Source organism: Ruditapes philippinarum, unplaced genomic scaffold (assembly GCF_026571515.1).
Source record: "Ruditapes philippinarum isolate M1 unplaced genomic scaffold, ASM2657151v2 ctg1107_1_1_1_1, whole genome shotgun sequence".
Taxonomy (NCBI): domain Eukaryota; kingdom Metazoa; phylum Mollusca; class Bivalvia; order Venerida; family Veneridae; genus Ruditapes; species Ruditapes philippinarum.
This window is the reverse complement of record NW_026856188.1, coordinates 3425-26466: the sequence shown is the minus strand read 5'-3', so window position 1 is coordinate 26466 and position 23042 is coordinate 3425. Positions and strand designations below refer to the sequence as shown.

General features: G+C 33.4%; 1 protein-coding gene across 1 annotated transcript; it reads left to right on the top strand.

Moving 5' to 3' along the window:
* Nucleotides 1-7844: 7844 nt before the first annotated feature.
* LOC132745717 (histone-binding protein RBBP4-like) lies at nucleotides 7845-17210 on the top strand (the record flags this gene model as incomplete). Its single annotated transcript, XM_060734678.1, is given in 3 exon segments — nucleotides 7845-8001; nucleotides 16087-16234; nucleotides 17160-17210. Coding segments are annotated over 3 exon segments (218 nt in total), but the record flags the coding sequence as incomplete, so codon positions are not given.
* Nucleotides 17211-23042: the final 5832 nt, after the last annotated feature.

Sequence of the window (23042 nt, the reverse complement as noted above, 5' to 3'; positions counted from 1 at the left end):
TTAGATTACTAACTTATTTTCAGTTATGTGCGGCACTTAATTTACAAGTCGCGTACATTACCTATGCCAGTAAATTTTGGCGACAGTTCTAAAACATTCTACATTTGACAAAGATCAGTCTTTTCAAGTGGGTCAAGCTTCGAAAACAGATAAGAAGACATACCTAATCCTGCACAAATTAATTTTTTGTCGGAATTGTATTGGTTTTTGGGGTTACACTAGCTCAAACACGAATAATCCAAAATGGCGACAGTCTCGAACATTACATTTACCAATTGCTTCCCTCATAAAATTTTGGTATCGAATGTGTTATCAATGAAGTCTATGGATCAAAAAATTCCCTTATTTACTTTTTGCACGTTAGCTATCAAAAAGCAAGTTTTTCTGAATCGATTATGTTCAGAGTGTGCAGCGACATCAATTTCACAATTCGCGTGAGAATAAGTGAGTATCCAGAGATAGATAGATACTAAGATAGATAGATCTAGATAGATAGATAATAAATCACATAATTCCTTCGGAAAAATTACAATTTATTAAAGTTAAAACAAAAATGCATACAGAAAAATAAAATGAAATTTGCAAAAATCTGTTACCATTTGTCAATAATTAGGTAATAATTAAATAACGTAAAGCAGCCTCTGCAACCGGTGTTAATGTTCAATACAGCTCGACTAATTAGCATAATGCTCATAATAAAGTCTGTACCATAACCGTTACTTTAGAGTCCGATAGTAATGTGCGCATTAGTACAAACTTCATGAGATCTGTCATGCACTGCCATCCCATTATAAAAGTATGTCTGTTCATTTATCTATATGTAATTATTCTGACAAAGGAATGCTTTCAGAAAGGTGCGCAATTGTAAGTACTGCAGCTGTACATAAAAAATTAAATTAAGGGACGGGATATGCCAGGATTAATTCAAACTCGAAGGCATGCTTGATTGTTTAGGTGTTTAGTTTCTTGTATAATGTTGAAAACCACTAAATAAAAAAATTTCAAACATATAAAATTAGGCAACAAATTCTCAAAATAGTGTATAAGTATCTATCTCATGTTTAAAGAACACTTGCACACAGGCCTACTGGTTTTTTTTTTTTTAGTTTTCGCTTCCTTTTTTAATATTTACCTATTATGGATTCGTTGTCATTGTTTTTTTTCCATTTATGTAATATCCAATAATACGATATTTATTGCCTGTAAATCAAATTGTGGCCAGTTTACTTAAAAAATACAAAATCCAAAAGAAATAAAACATGACTGTTCTAGAACTTATTTTCGATCACATCGATCATAAATACATCTTCGTGGGATTGCTATTTATTATCAATTATATATGGAAAAGGTTAAACTTTGAGCTCCATGCAAAGATATATGATTTTTTATTGAAAACAACCAAAATATATAACAGGAAAAGAATATCTCGAAATTAATTTTAAGATAAAGTGAGCCAAAGTCTGAGAACCATCTGCTTTGAATTTCATTTAATAATGTATCAATCAAAGTGTGTGTTTACAAATAATGTACGATAAATGAACAAAAACATTAATTTGGTCTAATGGGGGTATTTAAAAATGATTCATATGCCTTGGTTTAATAAAAACTGAAACTGAAACTGGTTGGAAGTGTAATTAAAGTTATGAAAAGGCAATCTGTGTAATTCTTCAATTTTGTTTTTGTTGAAGTCTATTAATTGCTATATCTATAATTAGGTGCGGTTACAAATGTTTATTATGCATCTTAAATATACTCTCCTGCGCATCGGTCAAATGTTTCACTATCGCCCACGTTCTTACGTCTGAAGTAACGTAAGTATATGCAGTGAGCTGCGAGTGAAGCGTACTAAAATATTTCTCAATGACACTGAAGGAACGTTTTTATTTCTTCATAAGTTTTAATGATTTTGGTATCAAATAAAAGATTACTTCAAAAGCTTTCTATTGATACTTTTAAAATAAAATGAATTTAGCAGAAGTATTTTTTGTTTTTGTTTTTTGTTTCAATTCTTCCTCTGAAAACTACAAGTTCGGTAAGGAAAACACGCACCTCCTATTAACTTCTATTTCTTTGCCAATTTTTAATGATTTGATCTATATCAAGTGAAAAGTAGATTCCTATGAAATAGTAATGAATTAAGTTGATGTATAATGAATTTAATTCATTAAATTTCAGACCATCCGGTTAGCTCAATTGGTAAAGACTTAGACCGTGAAACGATTTCCGTACGGTGCAGGTCATAAATCTTTGTCCGTCAAAACACTACTGGAATCGGGGTCATGCAAACACTGTCATTAGACATTTCTCTCTTCCCCTCGGGACGTGCACGCCGTTGAGAAGGCACCAGGCATTGACAGATGATTGAAGATCCACTGCAGCGTGCAAGACGGCAAGTTTGCATGCTCTCTACTGCTCGGGGTAACGTGTAATGTGACACAACTTCATTCCGAGTCTGCAACATGTTCCTTTTTGTCGTTTTGGGCGTTCTTTAGGGATTCCGTTGTTCTTTATATTAATTTGTATGAAGTTTGCTGACTCAATCCGTTGGAAGTGGCCCTACATAGTAGAGAGGGGCCACGGGAAAAGTGTGTTTTTAGTGTAGAGGAGGGTAACAGAGCTGATGTTGCGCCTCTGCTCTAGAATTTGCCAATTAAGTTCACTCAATTATAGATACACTACTGGTGTAATTGTAGCCGTTGTATACATATCTGGGAGCTGACCTTTGAACCTGTTCTATTTTGTAAACCAGATATTTTTGCCAAATATGCCAATTATATAATAAACAAGATCAACAAGGAAAGGCGGTGATCAATGAACGCAACCCCCACACGATCCAGCAACAAGAACCAATGGCAAGGAGCCCAGGAAGACACCAAACAAAAACAGAACAGGGCACAAGGCAGATCATGGGCAGGCTAATCACTGTAATGATACGTAAGAAGAAATAATGAGTAACTGATAACAAATAAATGATTGAACAAAAGGCCCTCAAAGTCAGGGGAATGGGACAGGAGACCCAGGGAAGGGGGGGGGGTAAATTAAAGAAATAAAACTAGGGGCAGGGGAATATACTTACCGTAGACGAGAAAACAACAAGGGACACAAACAAAAATGTCACCAAAATAGTATGAAACAACAAAGACATACATAGAGGCGCCGCCTCGGACGGTCAGCAGCATAAGTACTGCTGGGGAGTTTAAACCGGTTAATGGTGCACCAAACCTCACTCTTAGCCTCACCGTGTTCCTATAAAGGAGACAGAGTGTAAATGAAATAAATCCACGCCAAGTGAAATTCTAACAGTTGTCATGGTTACAAAAGGTGAAATAAGTTAAACATCGAGATGCTCATATAGAAATATACAAAAGAAAATCCAATGGCCATAACAAAAGTACTCAATGTCTTAAAGGAAGACAGAGCAAAAGAAGATCACCTACAAGGGCCCGACGAAGCAAGACAGAAAACGAACATTAAGGCAGTTCAGTCCCAAAAGGCTTTAAGAACTGTCCATCCTGGAGTCTCCTACTTGGTCCGTCAGATGTAATCAAAAGAGGAAAGCGTAGCGTCCAACTGTAAAAGGGTTGAACACTATATAAGCATGCGGTATGTCATAAAATAGCATGGTCATAATCCCTTTTAATAAAACGTTTTATAATTTTAGTAAAGACAACAGAAAAATTACAATGACCCAAGATCTTACGAAGTTTGTAAACAACATCCCCCTAAAAATCGGGCTGGTTAATCCCTTCTCGCATAAGTGTTTCTGTCCTGTTTTTCTTTTGGGGTCCTCCTGGGCTCCTTGCCACTGGCTCTTGTCGCTGGGTCGGGTGGGGGTTGCGTTCATTGAACGCCGCCTTTCCTTGTTGATCTTGTTTTTTCATATTTAGATCACTATTGAATTTCGAAGTTACGATTGTAAAATTTTGTAAAATATTTACGTAATTTATAAAAGCGGTAGCCCTATTTGAGTTGCTTACCAGTTATGAAAATATTTCGCACGTTAAAATCCTTCACGTGTTAAAATCCTTTACGTGCGTTGCTACAAGCTCTAGCGATTCTACTTAACTGATATATAAACCCCGTAAGATGTTGCATGCGGTAAGTCTCTATCCAAATGTGGATAATTTACTATACCATCAAAGTGCTGCAGCACTGAATGCGACGGACATGCAACCGGAGAGACATTAAGGCTTCTTTTAGAAAAAAACAAAACAAAAACAAAACACAAAATATATAACAGAGAAAATTTGTTCCATACAAGTTCGAGATTTGTAGATCAATATATTTTGTGTCCCAAATTGATATAATTCAGATTTTCTACTTTCAAGCACTTAAATACAGAATGAAATTTATGCCTAAAAACTCTGGTCAAACTTGTAAATCATTGTTCTTATCGATTTATTCTAAGAAATGATATGTAAATAGAAAAAAAACTATCAACGAAATATTTCTAGAATAAATCCAGGCAAATAAACTTCAAACATAATACATTATACATTTGAGAATGCTATTTAGAATTGCTTCGTGTTATATCATAGTGGGCATACAGACAATAAAATATAAGTCATTTGTATTTTTATTTCTCTTGGATATGTCTCATTAAAAAAATTGGTTAAAATCATCAGCAATTAATAGTGTATTTCTTAGATTTTTTTTATTTACAAGGTAAAGATGTAGAGGCCAGAGCACATCGTTTTTATTTTAATTTAAATGTCACTTAAGCACTATGTAGTGTTTAGTTGTCCTTTTCAACTTCACACTAAATTCCATTTTCAACTTGTTTGCTTCTTACAATTGTATAGAATTTCTAAAAGTATTGCATGTAATCCGCTGGTTTATTAATTACATGTTTAATGTGTACTTCCTAATCGCCTGTCCAAAAATCAGAACAGGTGAAGCAGAATCTATTTTTAGAATAGCGAAGGTTAACTCATATCATGACCTAGTAAAATATGTAAACAAACCACAAGAATCGGAAGTAGAACTGATATTATAACTTCCTTACCATGAAAGACTACATGGCGGTAAAGTGTCTTACATGCATTTTCAAAAATAGATAGTTATACAAACCATTGTACTGTATCTAATATATTAATAACTGCTGAATATTCAGCTAAACCCGCGGTATGAGTCACGAAAATAGTTCTTCTTTTATTAATGCGCGAGTTATCCTAGAGTCACGAAAAACTTTTGATTTGTTAATAATAATGTTTTGTATAATGTAGAAATATTTATTTCCTACTAATAATGTCTTGGAACTCAGAGGTTACACCTTTATTGTAGTATAATTTGCTGTCCTACTTTTTCGACAGCGGTAAATCGTTTCAGCAGTAATTTGCATATTGCGCAATAATACTACGGGACTACAACGTTTTTATCAATAATATACGTTCATATTTTAACTTGGATAACTTAATTTGAAATTGAAAAGGCTAAATATGGAAGACATTAAGATATCCAGACAAAGTTTGGGAGTTTTGAAGGATCAAATTCATGTTCTATTTCTTGGGCTGTTAATTGGTTTAGGACACATTGCGCGATTGTAGCCAACGAAATCCCATGTGTAGATGACTTAGCTCTGAACGCGCCTGAGGGCGCGTCCGTCGCAAAAATCAAAGTCATCTCATTTATCATATATTTTCGTGTGAATAGAATTGTTTTTGATAGACTCAAGAATTCGTTTTCTTAGGATGTAGCTCAGTAGCACCATTTGATCAAAATAAGAATTTTCTAAATATTAAAATGTTGTCAAGGTATCTGGAAGTGTTATTAAATGCTAATATAACATCTTGTTGTGTATTTTCAGAGAGACTGAACATAAAGTCACTATCATAGAAATATAAAAACAAATCGGCAACCAGGGGTGCACAATTAGTACCCATAGGAATTCCTATGATTTTTTTTAATTTATAGGGTATTACCAAACCTGACATACATGTAAATATTGTCTAAAAGAAAAGAGAGTGCTCTACAAACTTCGTCACAGGTCCACATAGTATACTGTTTTACAATACAGTTTGTAAAGAAGGCTTTTTGAGAGTGACATGAAAGAAATGGAAAAACTTTTTCCGTGCAAAGGTTTTCTGAATAAGGGAAATTAGTTTATCATTTATTAAATTATATGGCAGTGTAGTATTAAGGGTAGAAGAATTGTATGTACTGACAGTTGAAGCTTGATAGTTCTTAATTTTCAATTTATCCAAAATTTCACCGGAATTCTTAACCATGGAACAGTATTCTAACTGGGGCCTTACCTAAGTTTTGTAGGCAGTTTCTTTAACCTGTTTGTTTGAATTATTTGCTTTTGTTGTTATGTTATTTATATGATTGGTCCGAGATAGATCTTTACTTATTGTCACACCTAAATATTTTGCAACCTCAGTGAATGTTAGTTGTTTACCATGTAAATTATAAGGAAATGCAACTGGATGTTTTTCAGGCAGATACTAAGGACGCCGCCTTTCCTTGTTGATCTTGTTTATCATATTTTTCACATTTATCTGGGTCAAATTTCATGAACCAATCTCAAGACTGTGGATATCTTTTGGAGGGTTTGTGCATCTTGGGTTGATTTGATTGTTAGGCATACCATTGTATCGTCTGCAGATAGTCTAACATTGCCCTTAACACTGTCAGGGAGATCACTTATGTAAGATAAGAAAAGGCAAGATCCCAGGACCGAGCCTTGAGGACACCGGAAAGAACTGATAGGTTGTCAGAGTTTTGACCATCAACTCGACCTGTTGGGTGCGACCATATAAAAATGACCTTGTCCAAAATGACCTCTTAGCTAACATCTAGTCTTTGTAGTTTAAGGGGAAGTTTGTGATGGTCGACTTTATCAAATGCTTTGCTGAAGTCCATGAAAATGACATCGGTCTTTTGGCCTTGCTCTAAACTATCATGAGCTTCCTGGGTGAAGCCGATCAGCTGCATTTCACATTATCCCTCATTTCTGCATTATCCCTCATGTACAGACTCAATCAAACCGAATCTGCAATTCTCTTGTAATTTTGTTGCGATTAATGCTTCCGATGGATCACTTTGTTTCCAGATTTTTACATTTTTGGGCCTTTCGTATAAACAGGGCAATGACTGTATGCTTCCAGTCATGAGGGACAGTACCAGTTTTTAAGGAAATTTAGAAGATGTGTGAGAGAACTTGGGCAATTTCAGTATGAAGCTCTTTCAATAACCTTTGGGACAGCTGGTTGGTGCCAGAGGCTTTGCTTGGATTTAAACTTTTAATTAAAGAGTTTCTTTACTCCTTCCCCTGTTATGTTGACATACATGTATAATGGCATTTTTGGATAGTTTTGTGGAGTGAGCAATTGTTTGCAAGACTGGTTTAGACTTAATGGTTCGGGGCGGGAGAAGACAGACTCAAATTGTTTGTTTAGTATGTCTGCCTTCATTTTGGGATCAGTAAAGGTTTGACTATCACTCTTTAAAGGTGCTACTCCACAGTTTTCTGTTTTGTTTGATTTGATAATTTAAGAGTAATTCTAACTTCTTTTCCCCTTCTTTTCCATGTTTATTCTAGACCCCTTAAGGAGGAGGTTGAGGTTTGGTTAAACTTAAGCCCCCTAGTCGAATTTTTCCGTATGTATGAATGTAGGCTATATAACTTCTTTTCCATGTTTATTCTAGACCCCTTAAGGAGGAGGTTGAGGTTTGGTTAAACTTAAGCCCCCTAGTCGAATTTTTCCGTATGTATGAATGTAGGCTATATAATATGTTGAAATTAATGAACAACGTTTATAAAAAATATGGCTCAAAAAAAAAGCCGCTCGAATTACTTCCCTTACACCGGTCATGATTTTTAAGAATGTTCGATTAACAAAAAGAATACCACTAATTTTAGTTAGGTAGAATCGTGTGCAATATTATGCGGATAGAAGTTGGCGGGAGAGCGTGTGCCTTTGTTCCCGGAAAATATCAACTTTTAACTCAATAATATCCGCTTGCAAATAAATATAATCATGACAGATAAAGATGGAGGTGTGTATGAGAAAGAACATATAACTTTATCCCCACAGATGTGCATGATCATTGATGCCATCACTTTCTATGCGCCTACTAAACACTGCTAAGGACTGCTAAGGACCGCTAAGGACTGCTAAGGAGCCACAAAGGACTACTAAAGAGGCACAAAGGACCTTAAAATACCTCCTAGGCCATTCTTATGTTACATGGTATTATTTCTAGTGAAAAAAAATTATAATTTTAAGAAAAAATATGATTTTGGTGAAAATTTTATGAGTTCTCGGACCGCTAAGGACTGCTCAGATACACAAAAGACTGCTAGGGAGACACAAAGGACCTTAAAATACCTCCTAGGGCATTCTTATAATACAAGGTAGTATGTTTAGTGACAAAAAATGTATTATTTTAAGAAAAAATATCATTTTAGTGATAAAATTTATGTTTTTGAAGAGTTGTCGGACCGCTAATAACTGCTCAGGTGCACTAACAACTGCTAGGGAGGCACAAAGGACCTTCAAATCCCTCCTAGAACATTCTTATAATATATAGTAGTAAGTTAATAGACAAAAATGTATTATTGTAAGAAAAAAATATGATTTTGGTGATAGAATTTATGCTTTCGATGAGTTGCCGGACCGCTAAGGACTGCTCAGGTGCGAAAAGGACTGCTAGGCAGGCACAAAGACCTATAAATATTTCCTAGGGAGGCACAAAGGACCTTAAATAACTGTTGGGGCATTGTTATAATTCATGGTAGTATGTTTAGTGACAAAAATGTATAATTTTAAGAAAAAATATATCATTTTAGTGATAAAATTCATGTTTTTGAAGAGTTGTCGGACCGCTAAGGACTGCTCAGGTGCACTAACAACTGCTAGGGAGGCACAAAGGACCTTCAAATCCCTCCTAGAACATTCTTATAATATATGGTAGTAAGTTAATAGACAAAAATGTATTATTGTAAGAAAAAAATATAATTTTGGTGATAGAATTTATGCTTTCGATGAGTTGCAGGACCGCTTAGGACTGCTAGGGAAGTACAAAGAATCTTAAAATACCTCCTAGGGGCACAAAAAGGACTGCTAGGGAGGCACAAAAGGACATTTAAATACCTCCTAGGGCATTCTTTATAATATATGGTAGTATGTTTAGTGAGAAAAAATGTATAATTTAAAAAAAAATATAACTTTGGTGATAGAATTTATGCTTTCAAATGAGTTGCCGGACCGCTAAGGACTGCTCAGGTGCACTAACAACTGCTAGGGAGGCACAAAGGACCTTAAATTACTTCCTAGGGCATTTTTAAATATTATATTGTAGTAAGTTAATAGATAAAAAAATGTATTATTTTAAGGAAAAAATATAATTTTGGTGATAGAATTTATGTTTTCGATGAATTTGCAGGACCGCTAAGGACTTGCTAGGGAGGTACAAAGAAATCTTAAAAATACCTCCTAGGGGCACAAAGGACTGCTAGGGAGACACAAAGGACATTTAAATATCTCCTAGACATTCTTATAATATATGGTAGTATGTTTAGTGAGAAAAAATGTATAATGTTAAGAAAAAATTATAATTGTGGTGATAGAATTTATGTTTTTCGATGAGTTTGCTGGACCGCTAAAGGACCTGCTCAGGTGCGCAAAGAACTGCTAGGGAGGCACAAAGGACCTTAAAATTACTTCCTAGGGATTCTTATAATATATGGTAGTATGTTTAGTGAGAAAAAGGTATAATTTTAAGAAAAAATATAATTGTGGTGATAGATTTTATGTTTTCGATGAGTTTGCTGGACCGCTAAGGACTGCTCATGTGCGCAAAGAAACTGCTGGGGAGGCAAAAAGGACCTTAAATTACTTCCTAGGGCATTCTTATAATATTATGGTAGTATGTTTAGTGAGAAAAAAGGTATAATTTTAAGAAAAAATATAATTGTGGTGATAGATTTTATGTTTTCGATGAGTTGCTGGACGCTAAGGGAGAGCTCAGGTGCGCAAAGAACTGCCTAGGGAGGCACAAAGGACCTTAAATTACTTCCTAGGGCATTCACATAATATATGGGTAAGTGATATTTAATTTTAGTGAAGAAAAAATGGTATAATTTTTAAGAAAAAAATATAATTGTGGTGATAGAATTTATGTTTTCGATGAGTTGCCAGACTGCTAAGGACTGCTCATGTGCGCAAAAGAACTGCTAGGGAAGGTACAAAGGACCTTAAGTTACTTCCTAGGGGCATTATTATAATATATTGTAGTAGGTTTTTATAAATAAAAAATGTAATATTTTAAAAAAAAAAAATAATTTTGGTGAATAAGAATTTATGTTTTCGATGAATTGGAGGACCGCTAAGGGGCACAAAGGACTGCTAGGGAGGCACTAAAGACCTAAAATTAATAATTATTAGAGTAAATAGTAATTCTATTTAATTTTGTTTTGTGATCTTTCTATTTTTATGTATTTTGGTGTGATTATTACAGGACTGCATAGGATGTGAAAATTGACTAGGTCTTTTAAGTAAATGCTCTTATGTTAAGTGGTAGGATACATATATAGAGGATATTGAAATGAGTGTAGTTTAATACTAAATTTATTGAAAGAGTTGAATAAAATCATATTATGCGAGCTCTGGCGAGCATAATACTGTTTTATTCAACGAGTTCAATATTAATTTAGAATTGAAATCTACACAAATATAATATTTCTATTTATCACATATACAAAATAAGAACAGTGAACTGTTAAAATGAGTAATTCTACAATGACGCGCCCATAGTGTAACGCTATGTTTATATATAGCGCAAATGAAAAAACGTCATGTCCAAAGTGTTTATTACACTTAGTGTAATATCGTTTTTATTAAATGGCTTTAATAACACTTCCGCCTGCGCTGGGGGTTTATGTGATAAAAAATATATATATAAATTTTTTTTTTTAAAGGAACTGAAAAGTGGACAGATGTAACAGAAATGAGCAAATGATTCTTTTTACAATAACAACTAAACTTATCTTGTTCTTATGTTGTATGATATGGAAGTAGTTAGCTTTGCAACTGTACATAGAAATATTTCAGCACTAAAATTTAAATAGAATAATCATAAAACAGAATGATAAATCTTATCAGGCTATATATTCACAGAAAAACTATTAAAGTAGGATATATAGAATGTTGAAGCAACGGATTTAATTGTCAAATTAAAAAGTCCGTGGTTTGAAAGTGACATTTGTGGTTAAAATTAATCAATGGTTTAAAAACATAGATTCTTTAAGATCATTCTTTTTTACTTCAATAAAAAACAAATCATCTTAATTCCCAGCCCCTCATAAAACAGTGGGATAAGGATCCTAACTATATACATACAGATGGGGCTGGCACATTATTGGAAGTTAACAAGCTGTATATTGGGAGCTGTGTATTGTAAATATTGGGATGTGTGATATATTACAAAACCAGTGGGGTGCCAATCATAGGGTGATATACTTCAAAACAGTGGGAGGGACTTTCTGTTAGAGAATGCCTATTAAGTAGGCTGTAGATCAATAAAGTCTAAGGATCTATTGAACATCATTTTTTTTTGGCCAAATATATAGTCAATGAAAAAAAAAAACAACCCAAAAAACAAATATATATAACCACCCTGAATTAATGTATTTGTCTCCATATTCCAGCACATTGTCATATCACTTGACCAATATAATTATTATAAAGAAAATGGAAGAAGATCATAAGAAAAAGGATTTTAATATATGGTTATGACCCCAGTAAATGAAAAAGTGATAATAATTAAAATTTGTTTTGTAAAACAAAAGTCCTAAACAAATATTTTGACTCTATAAATTTTAAATGAATGATCAGCTGTCCATTTATACTGAAACATTAACATAGAGAACTATCAATACTGGGAAATAATGAACTTATAACACTGAATCATAATAACATCTTCATATAATAATGTTACTGACATTTCACATAAATAAAAATAAAATTTCATCAATTGGTAGTAATAAATTACATAAATTCTATCACCAAAATTATATTTTTTTCTTACAATAATACATTTTTGTCTATTAACTTACTACTATATATTATAAGAATGTTCTAGGAGGGATTTGAAGGTCCTTTGTGCCTGCCCTAGCAGTTTGTTAGTGCACCTGAGCAGTCCTTAGCGGTCCGACAACTCTTCAAAAACATGAATTTTATCAACTAAAATGATATTTTTTTTTTAAATTATACATTTTTTGTCACTAAACATACTACCATGAATTATAAGAATGCCCCAACAGTTATTTTAAAAGGTCCCTTGTGCCTCCCTAGGAAATATTTATAGGTCTTTGTGCCTGCCTAGCAGTCCTTTTCGCACCTGAGCAGTCCTTAGCGGTCCGGCAACTCATCGAAAGCATAAATTCTATCCACCAAAATTATATTTTTTCTTACAATAATACATTTTTTGTCTATTAACTTACTACCATATATTTATAAGAATGTTCTAGGAGGGAATTTGAAGGTCCTTTGTGCCTCCCTAGCAGTTTTTAGTGCACCTGAGCAAAGTCTTAGCGGTCCGACAACTCTTTCAAAAACATGAATTTTATCACTAAAATGAATATATTTTTTTCTTAAAATTATACATTTTTGTCACTAAACATACTACCATGAATTATAAAACAATGCCCCAACAGTTATTTAAGGTCCTTTGTGCCTCCCTAGGAAATATTTATAGGTCTTTGTGCCTGCCTAGCAGTCCTTTTCGCACTCTGAGCAGTCCTTAGCGGTCCTGCAACTCATCGAAAGCAATAAATTCTATCACCCAAAATTATATTTTTTTCTTACAATAATACATTTTTTTGTCTATTAAAACTTAATACCATAAATATTATAAGAATGTTCTAGGAGGGATTTGAAGGTTTCCTTTGTGCCTCCCTAGCAGTTGTTAAGTGCACCTGAAGCAGTCCTTTCAGCGGTCCGACAAACTTCTTCAAAAAACATAAATTTTTATCACTATAATGATATTTTTCCTTAAAATTAAAACATTTTTTGTCACTAAACATACTACCATGAATTATAAGAATGCCCCAACAGTTATTTTAAGGTCCTTTGTGCCTCCCTAGGAAATATTTATAGGTCTTTTGTGTCTGCCTAGCAGTCCTTTTCTGCACCTGAGCAGTCCTTAGTGGTCCTGCAACTCATCGAAAGCATAAATTCTATCAAACCAAAAAAATTATATTTTTTTCTTACAATAATACATTTTTGTCTATTAACTTACTACCCGATATATTATAAGAATGTTTCTAGGAGGGATTTGAAGGTCTTTTGTGCCTCCCTAGCAGTTGTTAGTGCACCTGAGCAGTCCTTAGCGGTCCGGCAAACTCATTGAAAGCATAAATTCTATCACCAAAATTATATTTTTTTCTTAAAATTATACATTTTTTTCTCACTAAACATAACTTTACCATGTATTTATAAGAATGCCCTTACAGGTATTTTAAGGTCCTTTGTGCCTTCCTTAGGAAATATTTTAAGGTCCCTAGCAGTTCTTTTCGCACCTGAGCAGTCCTTATCGGTCTGGCAACTCATCGAAAGCATAAATTCTAATCACCAAAATTATTTTTTTTCTTACAATAATACATTCTTGTCTATTAACTTACTACTTTATATTATAAGAATGTTCTGTAGGGGATTTGAAACGGTCCTTTTGTGCCTGCCTAGCAGTTGTTAGTGCACCTGAGCAGTTCCTTAGCGGTCCGACAACTCTTCAAAAACATGAATTTTATCAAACTAAAAATGATATTTTTTCTTAAAATTATTTACATTTTTTTGTCACTAAACATCACTACCATGAATTATAAGAAATGCCCCAAACAGTTATTTTAAGGTCCCTTGTGCCTCCTAGGAAAAATTTATAGGTCTTTGTGCCTGCCTAGCAGTCCTTTTTCGCACCTGAGCAGTCCTTAGCGGTCCGGCAACCTCATCGAAAGCAAAAATTCTATCACCAAAATTATATTTTTTCTTACAATAATACATTTTTTGTCTATTTTAACTTACTACCATATATATTATAAGAATGTTCTAGGAGGGGGGGGGATTTGAAGGTCCTTTGTGCCTCCCCTAGCAGTTGTTAGTGCACCTGAGCAGTCCTTAGCGGTCCGACAACTCTTCAAAAACATGCAATTTTATTCACTATAATGATTATTTTTTTTCCTTAAAATTATACATTTTTTGTCACTAAACATACTACCATGAATTATAAGAATGCCCCAACAGTTATTTTAAGGTCCTTTGTGCCTCCCTAGGAAATATTTATAGGGTCTTTGTGCCTGCCTAGCAGTCCTTTTCGCACCTGAGCAGTCCTTAGCGGTCCTGCAACTCATCGAAAGCATAAATTTATCTATCACCAAAAATTATATTTTTTTTCTTACAATAAATACATTTTGTCTATTAACTTACTACTATATATTATAAGAATGTTTCTAGGAGGGATTTTGAAGGTCCTTTGTGCCTCCCTAGCAAGTTGTTTAGTGCACCTGAGCAGTCCTTAGCGGTCCGACAACTCTTCAAAAACATAAATTTTATCACTAAAATGATATTTTTTCTTAAAATAATACATTTTTTGTCACTAAACATACTACCCTTGTATTATAAGAATGCCCTAGGAGGTTTTTTAAGGTCCCTTTTGCCTCCCTAGCAGTCTTTTGTGTATCTGAGCAGTCCTTAGCGGTCCGACAACTCATAAAATTTTCACCAAAAATTCATATTTTTTTCTTAAAATTATAATTTTTTTTTCTCACTAAAAATAATACCATGTAATATAAGAATGGCCTAGGAGGTATTTTAAGGTCCTTTGTGCCTCTTTAGTAGTCCTTTGTGGCTCCTTAGCAGTCCTTAGCAGTCCTTAGCGGTCCTTAGCAGTCCTTAGCAGTGTTTAGTAGGACCCCTTTCTATGTACATGTCTACAAATTACAATGAAATCGAAAAAATTATGTGCCTAATGACTGTCAAGATTCTGAACTGCTTAAGTTATATTTAATGTATCTTTTCTGCCCCTGTCATTCAGATATTTGAATTCATTTGCTTTTGCCCATCCAAGTAATTTCTACTGTATGCTATTTAGTTTTTAGATTATGTATATTAAACAGTAATAATCTTGGTAACAAGACTCTTCACCTCTCCAATCTATATTAATAAAGATAGGATGAAATTCACACTGCAGGATATCATCACCACAGCAACATTTTGCTCTCTCGGGGTGAACATTGATTGATTTATTACAAGCAGACTTTATTTACTATTGCGTCTGTAACAAATAACATTTGCCGCCCCCCCCTCCCTGCCCCCCTCCTAAATTTCGTACTTGAATTAAAATGTTATAAATATTTAATAATGTCTATTTTGTTAACCAAAATTATTCACCGATTGCAGGGTTGTCATTAACATTTTTTGCAGAAGGTTTGTTTTGAACTTGAGGCGGTCATTTCTGTCTTTATCATGCATAACAAAGAGTGTTTTCTTAATTTTGAGGCGGCCCATAATGCATTTGAGACAGGCATTTTGGCCTCCTGCCGCCTCTTAATGACAACCCTGGATTGGGGGAAATTCAGTAGAGCTAATATACATTACAAATATGTTTTTTTATTAAATCTGAAAAATAGAGATGTATTACTTTAAAACAAACATTATTCAGATTAATATTTAAGTGTAACTGATTTTTTCTAACAAGACTTCATTTTACATGAACATGAACATTTATATGCCATATTGATCATAGTGATTCTAAATGTGATTTTCCACTGCAGATTGCGGGCATTTTCTTACCCGTCCGCTGTGGTTTGTCGCTGTGACGTGCCATAGTAATTAGTATGTCTCCCACGATTTTCCCCAGGTCGTTAAGTGTCTGAGATGCTTGAGCGGCAAATGTAAAAATCGCATAACTTAAGCTTGAACTTGAATTAAATTTTGAATCATTTGTTGTATCTCTTTTTTGCAGTAGGTTATGTTACCACTGTAATGGGCCACAAGTAGATTTTCAGCTGGAGGAAGGGCCTCAAAAGTGTATTAAGAATTAAGTAGAATGAATGATATCTAATGATAAATGCATATGTCTTTGTAGAGAATTTTGATGATGCAGTGGAGGAGCGTGTGATTAATGAAGAATACAAAATATGGAAGAAAAACACACCATTTTTATATGACTTGGTGATGACACATGCCCTAGAATGGCCAAGTCTAACTGCACAATGGCTACCAGATGTTTCAAGGTAATATAAGCATAATATTTCAGTGAGTCAGGCAGACATTCTTGGAGTCTGAGGGTGCACATGCTTGAGTCCCTTTGCAAAAATAAAAAATTCCAGTATGTAGCTGAATAAAAAAGTTCATTTTCAAGAGCAGACCCTTGGCAAACTGAATTATAGTAAGACATATAAAGACATAATTATATAGTTTAAACATATTTTATTTAGTAAATTTACAAGCATGTATATAGTTTAAAACAAAAGGTTCATTGGTAATAATTTATTTATTGAAGATGTATATGGCAGGGGCTGCCGGCAAAAATCAATTGCCCAGGTTGTCAGGCTGCCTATACGGACAATTAAATCTTCACAAGAATTTAGTTGTTTATAAATATCATATGGACAAGTAAAAAATTCAGACAAGTAGGTCAAAATCAGATTATGCCGACCCTAATGAGAGTAATTTCCAGTAATTGAGTTGAACAAATGCATAGCAACGGCTATTAACTGATCAAATTTTAAATGGGAAATTATATAAATTTATCCAATCTCCTTTAAGTCAATAATCTCTGCCGAGAGAGAGAACTTTTGCTTTTCTCTTTATCAATTTAAAGCAGTTTCAGCAACATGACTGTTATAATGTTTTGGATATTGCGAACACAGTCCGACGTCCATCCAAACAAGAAGCCAGCACTAGGCCTTTTCCAAACAATTGGGGAAACAATGAAATTTTTGATCAGTGGTTAAAAATATTATGTATAATCTAAGATTTTTCAGATCTTTGTGATGTTGAAATTTGTCCCATTGTTAGGGTGTCTGGACACATATGGCAAAGCATTGATATGTGGCGGCATCTGTGACCTAAGGAAATATTTCCAGTTTTATCTCTGGCAAGTTGGAAAAGATAAAATCTTGACATTTTTGTAAAAAGTTTGTATTTTACTTACAGACCCGATGGTAAAGATTACTCCTTGCACAGACTTATTTTAGGAACACATACGTAAGTACTGCCATAGTGGTTTATTTGCTTTTTCTATGTTAAACATCATAATTCAAAGTTATTTCTATTGTGTATTTGAAACAGCTATTATTTTACCCCAGCAAACAAGTTTGATGGGTGTATACTGGAGTCAGCTTGTCCCAAGGCCTGTCTATTACTATACTTGAATGATTTCCTTGTTAACCGTGCTCTAAATATCTTCTTAATATACGAATTTCAATAAGATGGCCTTTAATATAGACATAAATGTTTTAATAAAATATTTGAAAATAACAAATTTCTTGTATTCATATAAAAATGTATGGAATGTTGGTGGTTATACTTGGGTCCCCGTTTGTGCCTGAAATAATGTAAACAGAAGGGCGCCAGAGGTCTTCCAGTTAAGCTGGGATGTTGCCATATGACCTATACTGTGTCGGTGTGATGTAAAACACAAATAAACATATAAAATTAATGAGTTTTTGAATATTTTTTTTTTTGTTCTTAAAAATCTCACGGTATGAAACTGATTAAATGAAATAAAAGTTAGCTTGATTCTTATTAATGAATTAGGGATTTAAAAAAAATTCTAATTTGAACATGACCCATTATCTTTCTTGAAAAAAGACAAGAAGAACATGATAGTTTTTGGAAATGAAGAATTATGATAAAATTGGGTCTATTTCATAACTTTTCTTAAGAAATATTCTGATTAAATAAGACAAATATTTTCTATGTGTAAATATATAGTAATTATATTATCACAAAACTACTGACAATGACTGGCAAAAGTTAGAATCTATTATATTATGTTATAGTTTTTTTTTAATAATGGGTCTAGTTGACCCATGCCAAGTTATCCCATGCTGAGTTACTGCTAATTTTGTTGAGGGCCATTGACAGTAGATAAATAAAATCACTGTACTGTGTTTTGCGAACCTATTTAATTCAATGTGTACCCTGTCTTGCGATTACAAGTACATGATTCTTCTGATCACTACCTTACTTTGGAGCCTCACTTGAATCTTGTAGACTTAATTATATACTATTACATTGAACTTTAATGCCGATAAAGTTGTATCCGGACCAGTATTAGCCAGGACAGAGGCAGTGCTAGTTTAAGACTGGGCTTGTTATTTTATAGCTAAATCAATTGTAAGTTATTTGTAGCAAGCATCCAGCTGATAGAAATTTGCTAGAGAGATAATTTTTGTGTCCATGTGATGCATACTGACAGCATAAGAATAGGATTGCTGAGGAAACAATATTTTGCATTCTATATACAATGTTACCCAGTTACAATGAGTCCCGTTATAACGCCAGGGCATTTTTTGTCAAAATTTTGAAGGGGCCTGGACCTGTTCATTTTGTGAAAAAAAGCATGATTTGTCATAAAATAACATATCATTTGGCATTTAGCAACATTATGAAACCGGAAAATCTACTTCAAGTCGGTACTTTAACCCACTTAACATGTGCTTAAACCATTTAACTTGATTAAATCTATTTCTGTGTTCTTGAAATGGGCATAAATCATGTTTTAACGGAATGTTAGCAATGTCCAAATATTTTGTAAAATTTCTTTTGAAATTGTGAATTTTTTTCCGCCACTTTGTGAAAAAAAAAGTGCAATTTTGAATTGTGAAGGGGCCTTATTTCGGCCCCTGTTATAGAAGAAAAGAAAGCCTTGAACACTAACTTCAGTATAATGCTCGTAGGCCTTGGCTCCCCAAAAAAATGCAGTTTTTGCCTATTGAAAAAAATTCTGGTATATTTATAACGCACATATATCCGCTATAAAGCTTGTTCAATGTGCTAGTCAAGTAGAATAAACAGTCGTAATTGGGACATTTGTGAGCGCAGAAGGTCACTAGGTGTGAAGGATAGTGTTAAGGTTCTCTTATGTCTCTGTCAATCAGTCCGGTATCAAAATTTTATAACAACGGTTTTGAGACCTTAAACTGAAACATGAGTGTTATAACGGGGTTGCAGTGTATTATGAATATAATAAAAGACTTCAAATGTGTTATATATTTATAAAATGTTCAGTTGTTCTTGTGCATTATTAATTTAAGTTAATCTAAGCATAACAAATTAGTGAATGCTTTGTGTATTTCAAGTGATTTTTTTAGCATTACATATGCCAATATGCTATTTGGAACTTGGTTCTTAACTGATAATAGGCAGCTTCTAAAACTTCAGCAATTTGATGTTATGTAGCGGATGAACTTTATTTTAAATTTGAGACTTATGTGTATTTGATTTGATTTGTTCATATTTAATCTTTCATTTAAAGCTGCACTATTCAATAGTTATTAAGAGTTCAAGACAAAATTTTAAAGAATTTACAATTTTATTCATGGAGATATTTTAACAATATACATCACAATGACCTTAGGCAGAGATTATCAAAACAACTGGTTGCACTGGTTTACAATTAAGGTATTAGGACCCTAATGGGCACTATCAGGAACTAAAGAATTGACATCATAGGTCAGATGTATACCTTAAAGTACACCTGTATGCAAAATTTAAACAAAGTTTACCATACGGAAATCAAGTTATGGCCACTTTTCTGAACTCAAGCTAGGATGTTATGAGGGCCCTTTTTTAGAAATGAGGAACCTTTAAATAATCTGCAATAACATTCTAATGAAAAATGTTTTCCCATGAATTTTTGGTAAGAAACAAATAGTATAATTCAGCTAACAATCCACACAAGCAAAATTATGGTTTCTACTTAAAATTTATGAAATCTGTATAAAAGTATTACCCTACCCCACCCATTTTTACCACATGTCTGACCATTTTTCTACTTAGGGAGCCTAATTCAAAAAATTCTTAAAATTTACCAAAATGAGTGCCTGTTTTCAAAGTTTCCCTAAATTTTTAAAAAGGTATATTGGTTGATCTTTTAAAATATGAAATACTTTTACCGTCTAGTTTTGATTATATTACACTTTGAAAATATCAGGTTCCATATTTATTACTAGATTTAGCATAATTTACCCATAAATACCTATATAAATTAAAAATTCAAAATTAAACACTTTTTTCTTTCCATATGGGACATGAGAGATACATAAATAATGTTAAAAGAAAAAAAGAAAGAAAAAAAAAAGTTGACCCTTCTGGGGATTGAACCCATGGCCCTCATTTTCAATGTAGTTAACAGTAATTCTAGCCTATTTGAATACTCTTCAAAGCGGAGGTAATGCATTAGGGTGCTAATACCTTAAATCAAAAGAAGGTGAGAACACACATCAAACATCAGGATGGTTTGTAAACTGGTTTATTCTAGCATCTACCAGTTTCATTCTTTCTAGACTTTCATGAGGTTGAGAATATGTTAAGAGTTACAGGGGAATCTTTTATTTCTATGTCATAGTTTGTCTGTTTATATTTACTCTGTATTTTAGGGTCTCAAATTAGTTTTATTACTGTATTAAGACTTTGGGAAATCATTGTTTTAATAATCATGACTAGGCTTTTTAGACAAATTGCAAGTTTGAAATCTTTTTTTAACCCTGAGGAATAATGAAAGATGCTATAATGACAAAAATATTGAAATGTCTTACATAAATATTTCACATAAAAGCTAAGCAAGCCTGTTACCCTAGTCTTTAGGACAGCTTTTGTTATTATCCAATGCTGAATTTTGGTGCCATTCATTTGATGTAATGTACATTATTAAAGTTTTCTTAAACAGTAAGTGGAAGAAAGCCTGTCTACTTGTTAAGTTGGTAGTGAACAAGAAAATAGATTTTTTTTGTACTATTAGATTTTACAGCGATCCAACATAATTTTTCATGAAATTTCATTATGAAACATGTACAGCAACTCCTGTGCATTATCATCTTTGAACAGTTTTAAAATTTGTAAACGATGCGATGTAGATTGTCTAAATTAAATGAAAAATAAAATTGTTTGAGATTCTCATTAAAAACTGGCTAATATTGCCATTTGAACATGAAGAAAATTAATGACTGGTAAAAGATATTTACACATTCATGGGTCATTCGGGTCAAAATGTTATATAAATGCCTACTAGTACATAAAGACTTCAAGTACTTTAACTGGAGAAATAGTAATTTGCTTTTTTAGAATCATTCTTTGTAAATAATTATGAATTTTTCATCAAATTTTGATTTACACTCTCACATTATTATGAATACATTATCACTTTTTCACGCATTGACGCAATGTTAACTGACTCAGAAATGGGATGGAAAGCAAACCCATTGCATAAGTGACAATACTCGGTAAAATTAATTGTAAATTTTTGCTAAGAAAATGTTTTTGATATTATAAATCTCTTTAACTAATCAAAGTTGTGGGTATCTGGCAGAGTGGTAAAGGTTTGCTGACTTCTAACCACTTGCACCAATGTTGGCTGGAATCTGGACAGGAAAGTCTAAATCTCTGATGAAGTGAAGTTTATGAAAAGTATATTATAATTTGGTTCTACACTTGTGCCTACACATGACTGAAACTATGAATGGAATGAAAACGGAGGTCTCTGTCTCCACCATTAATGTTGGAAAGTGGCCATATGACCACAACAGTGATCTTGTATTTTATTACTCAACCAAGTCATTGTGTTTTGACATCTCATAAAAAAAGTTACTTAATATTAATGCTACTAAAAAATAAAAAATCAATTTTAAAATCACTAGAGTTAGAAGTGTTTTAAGTTGATTTGAAAGAAAGGGGGGTGTTTTGTGTTCTGACTGTACATTAATTATGTTTTGTCTCTTTACAAGTAATGTTATTAAATTATGTTTTACCTCTTTACAAGTGATTTATATACTTGTGTTGAAAACTGTTTAAATACGACTTGCTTTGTTTCAAACTTGTCAATACTTTATATAAGATTATTCAAGTTTGTCATCATTTAATTAAGCAGGCAACTTTCTACAGATTGGTCATTTTCAATTTCAAAGAAGTCACACTAAAATTAATATTCCAAAGATATTGTAGATGCAGATGAAAAAAATTATTCAAACTTGAACTATTAAAATTTAGTTTAAGTACTTCTCTTTTCTTGTTGCGTAACACTTTTGTCAGCTTTTTAGAAGAATTCTTTGGCAGGTCATTGGAATCCCTTTGTCCTCATGTGATACAATATGAATAATAAAAAAAAGATAAATTCTTCTACATTTTGTACCAAAAAACTTATCAAAACATGATTACGGTAGTTAACCCTTCAGATCATGGCAGTAAGTCACTTTGAATTCATCACACCACAAAACTTTGATGTGCTCTTGGTTCTTTCTGCAGAAAAGCTATTAAGGGTTGTCCTTCTGACACAAGGTTCTTTTTATTTTTAATGAATGATGCCAGACAATCATTCTGTGATGCAGCCATTTAAAGAAAGGTTGATATGGTTGTCTTCAGCCAAATGGTTAAGGATGTAGACTTCCAACTTTTTTTTTCTTGCCCCCTCAGCACTGCTGTGGGTTCGAATCCCAACAGGAACTTTGAACTCTTACATGTGAGGAAGGTATCCAGCTCCTTTACAGTACTAGGGTGATTCTACTCAGATTCCCGTTTGTGCCTGAAATAATGCAGACCTGAAATGAGGTCTTCCTCCACCAAAAAAGTTGCCATATGACCTATATTGTGTTGGTGCAATTTAAAATGCCCAACCCCAAAAGTAAAGGTTGACAGGCATGCTTGAAATTTACCCAACATGGCAGATGGTTATCTGCATGCAGCTTTTCTGAAGCCTGTTAGGTGTGGAAAAATTCAGAGATATACTGGTGTATTTGTATGGCATTGTATACATTTCAGGGATTATTAGTCCCCTACCGGTTTAACCGGAGGGGACTTTAGGATTACCCTCCGTCCGTC